Consider the following 10,684-nt stretch of genomic DNA (forward strand, 5'->3'; position numbering starts at 1 on the left):
TTATAAGAAAGCTTGTTTAACCCTGTTCAATCGAGGTTAAATAGGATCCTCTACTAAAGTCTTTTAGCAGAGTTTTCTGAATCGATGATATATTTTCTGTAACTAATTTTGACACTGTATATTTGTCTCTGAAGCTTTGTATTGATAATCCTTTGATGCGTTTTCTTAGCAATTTATGGTTAGTAAATAAAGACTACATACATAATTATCTTGTAAATGTCATTTAACCTACACAATGTACTGGACACACATTTGTAAATATTCTGGATTCCTTTCTGGTTTTTCTTTTAAAATCTTAAATATCTAGGATTTGTATACAATGTTTTCATATCCTATAAACTCTAAATACGCCGCCTTTGTACTTAATTCAGAGAAAAGATCATTCCCGCCAGTTTTACATTGCAATCGTAGTCTAAAATCTTTTGATCATACATATGCACTTTCATTGCAATGCACAAGAAAATAATAAGGTATAAACAAATAAAAAACTAGTTCTCAACTACACTATATATATGAATGCAACAAAATTGTTTCGTAAGTGATATATAATAACAAGCACAAGATGATTAGTCATCTTAAAAGCTTTTAGAATGACCACTTCGTCTTCATATCTTGGGGTACATTATGTTTCATATAGCTGGGAAATTAAAACACTAGGAAATATACAAAAAGAAAGTTGAATAACACAAGAAATCATAAAAAGAACTCTAAATAAGATTCGATGTTATCCGAATTTTTTACTAAAAGCTATCTGATGGACGCTTGATATCTGTCAATTAAAAGAGAGTTGAACTACCATTTTGTCCTGTTAAGTTAAAATGTTTTGCCAATGTCAACTGATACTTTGTTTTATCAATCTAAATATTGCCGAAATATTGTGTTATTTAATTTAAATAGCATTCTTTGAACAATATTTTCTTTTCACATAAATTGATATGAAATTAGAATGCTATTTAATAGCATGTTAGACAATACAATTTTGTACTATATGGTGTTTTTTGTAATTGCCAAAACAAATTACCAGCGAAACACATTTTAATCTTAGGAAATGGGATTTACGGAATACATTGAAAGATAAAATTATATGGGGGATTGAAATCTAAATTATGTTTTTTCTTAGATAACTGTTTACAATCTTTGGTTAAAATGGACAGGTAATGAGATAAAACGCAAAATCCTTTCAAGACCCAAAATCGTCCATAATCTGTCATTAATATGCAATGTTGCTTTCGCAATTTGTTGTTATAATAAATTATAAACAAAATCCATTTCACATTAAAGCTATCTTTCAACATTAAATGATTAGTTACATTTTCAAAAATATGACAACAATATACTAAATCGGATATTTATCAAAGACATAATGTATCGGCAATTAAGATTAGATAATAATCGAATGTATAGACTATTAATCTTTCACATGAACAATTATTCTAAAATGACACTATATCAAAGAAGATGTATTGAAATTACCCTGCAATGCAATGAAACATTACAAATCAAGGAGAAATGATGAATCTTATATCGACAATAGTACAATGATGTGGGTTGTCAGAACACACCATGTGAGCTGTCATAAACGAGTGTGCGAGCTGTCATTCATTTCTAACTAGGTTGATTCTTTTACTGTAGGGTGTCTGATATATTGTTTGAATATCACTATTGTCTAGATCAGTGTTAGAAACAAAACTAGTTCACAGTTATTATTTAGGGATTGCGTATAAACTGTACTATACGCAGACCAACACCAATTATGTAAGTTTACTTTCAAATAACACATTACTTAAGGACACGAAATTTAATGTTCTCAGGGTTGGGTGGGCGAGTTATATTAAAGAAATTAGAAAAACGTGTCCCGACATTGCAGCCTCAACAAATTGAAGATATACTATGGCAGTTTAAAAATAATTATCCTGACTCACAAAATATTGAAAAATGAAAATAGATAATACTGTAGCGTTGCTTCAAAAATTAATATTTTTTCCTCTCAATGATTGAAATAAATAGTCATGCGGAAACAAAACCACTCCCCCATACCTTACTACTTCTGATGGTGAACTGAACTAACAGTCTTAACCGATATGCATACGATTATAAACTTTAAATCTCTAGATCACCAAAAAATTGCAAAACCCATTCATTATTTTTTTAAACTCATTAGAGGAACCAGTTTTACAATTAGATACGTCATGCGTTTGTTTTGTCTTTATAAGACACACCAATGGCGTCCGAAGCAAAACACAAAATAGGAAGTTGAAGAGCAGTGCAAGCCTGCAAATACAACTTGATCCATCCATGGCACTCGAATTAAACTACAAAACAAATATATTACAAGAACTGCCCAATTCAAGAATATTGCATGTAGATACAAAGCGTTGACTTGCCGATTGGTGATAACAACTAAGACGAAAAGTCGACAAGAAGTTGTATGGAACAAATGTATTTGAAATATACAGGCGCCTCGTCTGTATACGGACATAACAGTGGTCCTTAAGTCAAAAGCACGATCAATTACGAAGTTTAACCAGGTCTATAGAAGTGTGCCATAATTGGAGATGTGATAGACTTAGGAACAACACATAAACAATGTTAAAATGAACTAGCTTTTGATAGCACCCACAGTGATTATATCGTTATCGCTCAGTGGAATAACAAATAGTAAGAAATAGAATTTGCGATAATTATTTAGGGACAACAAAAACACTTAACTCCACGATAACGTTTTTATTGACATCAAACCCAACATGAACGTTTAATGTCCACATTCGTCGGAAGTTAAATGAGTTAATGTATTCTCGAATGCTAGCTAATGATATTCACTATGCCCATAACGGATTATTTATGTATTTAGAAAACTGCTAACTTGCGAAACAGTAATAAATGCAAATCATTGTATTGTATTTCAGAAGTTAAACCTTTAACATATTAAGACCTCTATGAATGTCAAACTAAGTAAATTACCCTACAAACACAAACAAGAATGACAATTAACCTTCAGCTAATAGTACTAATACATAAAGATTTAAAGTGATTTTTTAAAACAGTAAGAATTAAACGTCACAATCATAATATAGCACAACAATTGTGAAACATTACTTGTACAATCAAATTTATTTAAAACAAGCATAAGAAGATCGAGAAGCGTAAAACAAAAACGAAAAATAAAGATAATGAAAAAATATAAAACAAATAGAATTGAAACTCGTCATTCTATTGTTCAAATATGTATTAGTCTTAATCTATTGCATATCCAGTATGGCGATGTTTTTTTTTTTATAAAAATATCAAAAATAAAATCCTCTTTTTATCATAAACATATATGATGAAAACAAACGTTCACTTTTTAAGCTGGAAAAAGAATGATTACCTTTCAATCGCTGCCAGAGATGTCAACCAGGCAATACTGGATAACAAGACGTAACATACAATCGCATGGATTTGACAAGAAACATCACCAAACATCCAGGTTTCTGAAATATATATTGAATTTCATTGTTTATCATATGGTAACGAAATTACTGTATGTTACTTTCCAATATAATTTGATACTATAACATTGCTTTCTTTTTAAACTTGAAGTACAATATAACAATATGTTGACGTTTATCAAACCGTGTCTTACACCATTCATGGTTAAAGATGAATACCATTGTATGATCCCCAGTCATAACCAAATTTCAGCACTTTAGCAAATTTTTCCGCACGGTTTTATTACTGTGCTTTATATGCTATATATCATTTCCAGACTGTGGATCACATACAGACATTAAGAGTAGAATGAAACACTAATACAATTTCAATATATACTTTTAATGAACGTATTATTGCTTTGTTTACACCAGAATATCACGATTCACCAAATTCATATAATAGCCAACACATAACAATACTTCATGTACATACTTTACCTATTACAATCATAGTAAAAGTTGTAATGGATTAATATTTTTTATGAATGCCCTCTAATAAAGGATACTTATCGAAAAGTGTGAATAGTCTATATTAAACCAAAAGCTTCAATATGCTTAACTAAAAAATATTCAAAATAATTGCTGATTATATAAAGCTCAAACAGGAATCAAAAGTAGGCAGTTGATCTACATGAGTATTCTAGTGATACACACATGTACGTAACTGCCTCATTTGGTACAATTGTTTTGGGGTTCCTTTTGAAAATTGCATACTTTATATAACAATGTTTTAGACTATACAAAAATGTTTTCTTGCCATCACCCGTGAAAGCTCAGTTGGTAAAGCGGGAGACTTTAGTAGAATAAACACAAAGCGGAAGAATGTACTGTTTACATGACCTATATTGAATTCGTCAATTGAATCCCTCTGCTGCTTCCAAACATTTATCCATACTGACGACACCGACTTGTGTCAAACTACTCCTCAGAGAAATTAATATTTATATTCTTGTTCTACGTTGGCGTTTATCATATATGATCGAAAAAATATGTTGTTCAATACAAGATAAAAAGATATTCATCAATCGAATACTAAATCATTTTGTGTCGGAAATATCTTTCGTGCCTACATGTATATTGATAATACACATTTTTAAATATTATTTAGAAGAAACAGAGAAAACATTTGCCTTCCAACATTATAATTGTACTTATAAGAAATTTGAAAATAAAAAGTGCTTTTCCGGGTACATATACAAAAAAAATGGCTAAATAACGTAATTATTGACTACTGCGTTGACCTTCAACAATGCGAAAGTCACTGTTTTTAACCGAAAAGTTTTAATTGTAGTACTCTTTTCTTTTCATCTCTTCTAATATCATTATCATATAATTGATATATATTTTGCGTTATCAAATCTGATACGGTATATCATTTATTTACATAAATGTATTAAAATGTTTCTATTATTTCAATATACATTAATGATCATTAATAATAGAATAAAAAAATGTTTAAAGGACATATTGTCTGAATTGACTTAAGGTGGTATGGGTGTCTTCCTCCATCTTGGATTGTAAAAAACAGAGAACCAAAGGTCCAGATTTTCTATCAAGTTTGCAAAATTTGATGCAGGAATGCAAATTTCATTTCAAAGAATCAATTTATAAGAATATAACTTATAAATATTGATATTTTTGCAAATGGTGATTTTATTTTTATTGCTCTTAAAAATAAATTAAATTGGCATTTTAAGGGGAGGTAACTCTAAAACAGTGCATTTTCTGAAGGATTCTACATGGAATTTTCCTATTTTGTATTTTAGCTGGAAAAAACGTACGGTGACCCTATCTTTTCTTTTGATATTCTCAAAGCATTGTCTGAAAGCTATCTTTTGATTGAGTATTTAACAATTCTATCATTTTGTTTAGTTTCTAATCACAAAATTGTGTTTTTTCCTGTATAATCCATACAAAATGTGTTATTTTGTCACGCCCTGTAGCTTGAGAAAATGCGCGGTGACCTATCATTTTTATAACATTTTTCAACATATATCAATAGATACTACGTTTTGGCAAAGTATGAACAAATTCTATCATTTTTATTTTAGACTCCCATACCACCTTAAGAATCCTTGATCTAAATGAATCTCGAATTCCTTCGAGGAAGTTAAAGAAGACTAGATTCAACGTTAAGAAGGCTAGAGGGTACAACAAATTCAGCGAAAAACATTTGTTTTTTTTTTTTTCATTATAAATTTTATTTATTACACTATTAGTTATTACTTTATGATATGGTACAAAAATCAACAAACAAAACGATTCTGTTTGGCCCCAGATGACTTTTAAAATGTTTATATCATTGAAAAAGCTCCAAATTATCTCCCTTTGGTGCAAAAATGTCATTTTGTTGGCATTAAAATTGAAATATCTTTTTTTAACTCATCGGTGACCTACATTTTTTTATTATTGTTTTCAAATAAGCTGTACATAAGCTAAAAAATTGTAAAATTTAAGCGATTTCTTTCATTTAATTGTTTTTTTTTTTTATTTCAATATTACCTCTATTTCTCCTATTAGTTCAACAGAAAAAAAGAACATTCACAAAAATGTATGCTTCTTTCAGAAGAAAATTGTGAGCTTAAATGAACGGTGACCCCATTGTTTTATTTCATTTTTCTAAAAAGTGTATGATAAAGTCCATTTGTAAAACAATACAGCGAAATCAATCCTATATTAGAAAACAAAAAATGATTTATACCCGCGAGCCCCCGTATAGGACCAAACCATAAGAGCGATGACATGTAAACAGAAAAAATAAGCGAGACTAGGAAAAATCAATTAATAAAAACAGAGGAATATATTCTATTTGATTTACTTAGGGTAATTTGTCTTTGATTGTGATTCAGTCACAACAAATATTCATTTTCCCGTCACTTTATTGACATAGTATGTAAGACAGAAAATTTGATGTCAGATAAAAAACAGATCGTCCATAGCATGAGATGTGATTAAACTTACCTGTTAGCTGCATCTATAATTTTCTATAATTCAGTCCAACAATACACATGATACATGTACATGAAATTGAAAGTAGTTAAATAAAATCTGTATGTACATTTAAGAAAAAGAACAGTCACCCGCTCTAAGATATATGAGACTAACATTTAAGTTAATCAATGATGTCATTAGGTATGGAGACATTTATCAACATTGCCTTGCTTTCCAATGCCCTTTAAATGTTACTAAGTTTGTCGTCATTAACCAAACAAGAGCTTCATTGACCGAAAGATACAATTAAGAATAGACCAGACTTTTAGGACGTCTGCTTTATATATAGATCTTAACACAATTCGAATCTAGAATTTAACCTATAAAAGGCTATTGATAGCAAACCAGCAAATTTAATTCATAACGAATCGTTTAACGAACAACTAGCACACACATATTTTTGTTTTATATCTTAGATCCTTAATTCAAAATTTTAAGAATTTACCTTATATATTGTAAGCATACAGATACGGCAAATGAAGAGAAGCCTTTGTATTTTCCCCTCCGAACATTTGATTCAATAGCATGCCGTTAAAAAATGTAATGTAAATGTTTGACTGCTAGAATCTGTAAGTTACAGGGGTAAAGGTCTAAATGAAGGTATTCAAATGAAAGTATGAAACAACAGTCCTTTAAATAATCTTGGATTCTTTATTTTGTTCGATTAGTCAGACCAATGTTTCAAAACTACTGCATGACAAACAACCTATACCATATGAAAATTTTAACCAAATGTTTCTTCTTTCGAACGATTCCTTTTTTTTTTTTTGTCCGATTCAATTTCTCATGTCTATCTTAACATGTTCGTGATACGTTCAAGTCCCTAATTCAAACTAGTATATTTATTTTATCTTCCCAGACTTCTGCGTCACAGAGCTCTTTAACGTCAAATTGAAACATGAAGATAGACTGAAATGGGATTATTTAGTAACACTTCATTTATAACGTACATTCCCGATAGATTAGTTGAACAAATAAACCCATAATTAGTTCCGTAAAAAGTATACGAACAAAAAGTTGTTAAATATATGAAATAAAAGTCGTGCACTTAATTCATCAAAAATACAGACGTACAAGTATAGATGTTTTAATGTTCATGTTATACGCGTTTGGGTACAAATTCAATACTAAACCAATCTGGGTTGATAAGTCTTAATAAAGAAACAATAAGATCTCAAATTCCATACAATTTAATTCATACATACAAAACAATACCATGTATGCTTATATTTTCTTTTGATTATTGGTCATTTTGCAATCTTTTTTATCTTAAAAAAATCTCTAGCCAACTAAGGTGACAGTTGATACCGACGTTTAAAAGCTCCATGATATGGTTAATCTTAAATGGTTGTTATTTTATTCATTTTTTTATAAATCTCTAGCGATCCTGATGAATAAATTAGTGGCGAAAGATACCAGAAGGACATTCAAAATGATAAATCGAATATAAACTGACAACGCCATGGTCAAAAAACGAAAAGACAAACAGACCAATAAAAGTACACAAGACATCACATAGAAAACTAAAGACTAAGCAACACGAACCACACCAAAAACTGGGGGTGATCTCTGGTGCTCCGCGTCAAGTTGCTCATGTTATTATAAACCCAGTAAATAATCTGATTCGGAAGTCACATTCGCGAAAAGAGAAGGGGATTGTAGCTACGACATACGAAACATATCCCATATTATCTGTGAAACGGTTATTTAATTACAATCAACCAACTCGTGATGGCGTCAGTCAAGTTTACGAAGGGATGATTTCAACTTAACCATTTGGAACTCTTGGTTTAATAGCTTCATTATGAGCAGCAACTCTCTATCAAGTAAATCATGATAGGAAATACTTGCCCGGGAATATCGTTTCAATTAAGAGAAAAATACTCCGAATTTATGCGCTGATGGAATGTTATACATAGAAATAGAAATTAACATTTAGGATGCTTAAATCATCTCTTTTGTCGCATAATTCGTTTTTAAACGACCCTCATCGCCAATTTCTAAACATAAGTCTAGATTCGAAACAGACTTACTATTCTGGATCACATACGCAACTATATTTACTATAAAGTCAATTGGATTGAAATTTCAGACATTCATATTTTCCGGAAATAATCTGGACTTATCCGTATTTTCACTACCGTTTACTTTCTCTTCCTCACCTGTCTATTGCAAATGGATGCCACGACAAATCTGCTCCTGTGGATATTGTGACAAATCACCGTCAAGTACGTTTCAAATCGATTATAAACTGTTAAATATATATACCGTTAATTCCGTTAACTTGAATTCCACGTTTATTCAACAAATACGAACTGTAATTGTTTATTTCTATGAATTGACCTTAGAATTCTACTTTCGTTTTTGACTTGATATTATTATTGCATTGAACATTCATATATTTCTTTCGTACATATTGTAAAATATTGTATTTTTATTTCTTTCAGTTTACCAAACAATACACACTCTGTAAAACTCCTGTATCATTTCTGGTGGAATTACAATCTACAATCTTCACACACAAGTTGTTATTCTTTGTAATTTGCCGAGATTGCGATACAATCACATGGTTATACTAGCTGAGTCAGGCTCAGCATAGTAAATTGACGACAACCTGTCTTTACATATCCAGACAAGGAACGACAACGTAGCAACGTACATACGTACATACCTTTACACTGACAGTGGACTACATATCTTGTGTGAACTCGACAGCAACCCAACAACGTTGAGTCAACATGGATCCCAGTCATGTAGAACAACAAGAAGAGATTCAGCCCCAAGAAGGAGATGTCCCTGAACTATTAGAAAATCCGTCTAATACATCACAGTCAGATGAAACTCCCGAGGCTAGGCGAGTACGTGACCTCACGGAAAAAGGACAAGAGGCTTTCACTGAAAAACGTGACAAGTTCTGTCAGGAACTAGAGGCTCTCTGGGCAGACATTGAATCCCAGTTATTGGAAGTAACAACGCCTCCTAACGATCTCCAGCAACTCCTAACAGTCCAGGACAAACTTGTTAAAGCCTATAATAATTATCGTAGGCTCACAGATGAATACTTAGACTTTCTGAAAAGGACCCGAACATTGGAGAGTCAAAAAGAAATTGATGCATGTAAACTCTCTTTGGATTTACGTCTGTCCAAAGTGGAGCTAGTTATGGAAAAACTACACGAGCATCGCCTCGCTCTAACAAAGGCCAAATCCACTAAAACAAAGACCTCAAGGGGTAAGAAAACCTCTCACAGCGGTAGCTCTAACGTGTCAGACATGTCAAGCCTGGCACGGAGAAAGCGAGCCAAGGCAGAGGCTGCAAAGTCTAAGATAGCATTTGTCGAAAAACATGCCCTTATCCTACAACAGGAAGCAATGTTAGAAGAACAAGCCCTGTTCAGACAAAATGAAATGGAACAGGAAGCAGCACGCAAAAAAGCTGAAATGGAACAGGAAGCAGCACACAAAAAGGCTGAAATGGAACAGGAAGCCAGTCGTAAACAGGCAGAAATGGAGCAAGAAGTCGCTCAACGTAAACATGAGGCCGCACAGAGAACAGTTCAGCTAGAACAGGAGGCTGCTCACAGAAAAGTGCAATTAGAACAAGAGGCCGCTCACAGAAAAGTGCAATTAGAACAAGAGGCCGCTCACAGAAAAACGCAATTAGAACAAGAAGCTATGCGCAGGAAGGCTCAAATGCAACAAGAAGCCGCACGAGTAAGCCGGGAAAAGGCCGAGCTTAAAGCCAAATTTAATCTTCTTGAAGCACAAAGAGAAGCTGCAGCCGCAGAAGCCGAGGCTCGTATCCTGGAATACGATGATAGCCAAGCGTATAGCGATCTCCCTGACGAAAAGGAAGACCCGCTCCAGCGTGTGCAAGATTTCGTCAATAAACTTCCTGTATCAACTGTTGTTAAGGAAGTAACAGGACCTCAAAAGAAAAAACAAATTCCTGTTAAGATCGAGCTGAGTCACGAAGCACCAGCGTTCGTGCCATCCGTGGCATCGAACTTGCTGTCACAGACATCTGCCGTCTTGCCTTTCGATAATAAGTCACCGGAAGTTACCTTTATCCCAGATCTGGGATTAGTAACCGGCATGCAAAAACTAGGTCTTTCAGATGAGAGCACTACTGAACACCAAAAACAGGGTGTTAAAGAAGCGATCCCTGTCTTACGCACAAAACAAGACGTTATAGAAGAGATCCCTGTTTCGCACAAAAAACAA

General features: G+C 32.6%; 2 protein-coding genes across 2 annotated transcripts in view; one reads left to right on the plus strand and one right to left on the minus strand.

Annotated features, from left to right (window-relative positions):
• LOC143081612 (uncharacterized) overlaps positions 1-10,684 on the minus strand; it is an 88,742-nt gene that overhangs the window by 4,214 nt on the left and 73,844 nt on the right. Inside the window, exon 2 of the mRNA XM_076257394.1 lies at positions 3,368-3,470. Coding sequence (XP_076113509.1) covers positions 3,368-3,470 — 103 coding nt within the window. The remainder of the gene's footprint in view (positions 1-3,367; positions 3,471-10,684) is intronic.
• Positions 8,503-10,614, plus strand: LOC143084070 (uncharacterized). The gene is made up of 3 exons (XM_076260487.1): positions 8,503-8,689; positions 8,909-9,503; positions 10,607-10,614. The coding sequence occupies exons 2-3, from the start codon at positions 9,200-9,202 to the stop codon at positions 10,612-10,614; spliced, it is 312 nt and encodes a 103-aa protein (XP_076116602.1). The 5' UTR covers positions 8,503-8,689; positions 8,909-9,199.

The sequence above is a fragment of the Mytilus galloprovincialis genome, chromosome 7 (assembly GCF_965363235.1).
Source record: "Mytilus galloprovincialis chromosome 7, xbMytGall1.hap1.1, whole genome shotgun sequence".
Lineage (NCBI taxonomy): Eukaryota > Metazoa > Mollusca > Bivalvia > Mytilida > Mytilidae > Mytilus > Mytilus galloprovincialis.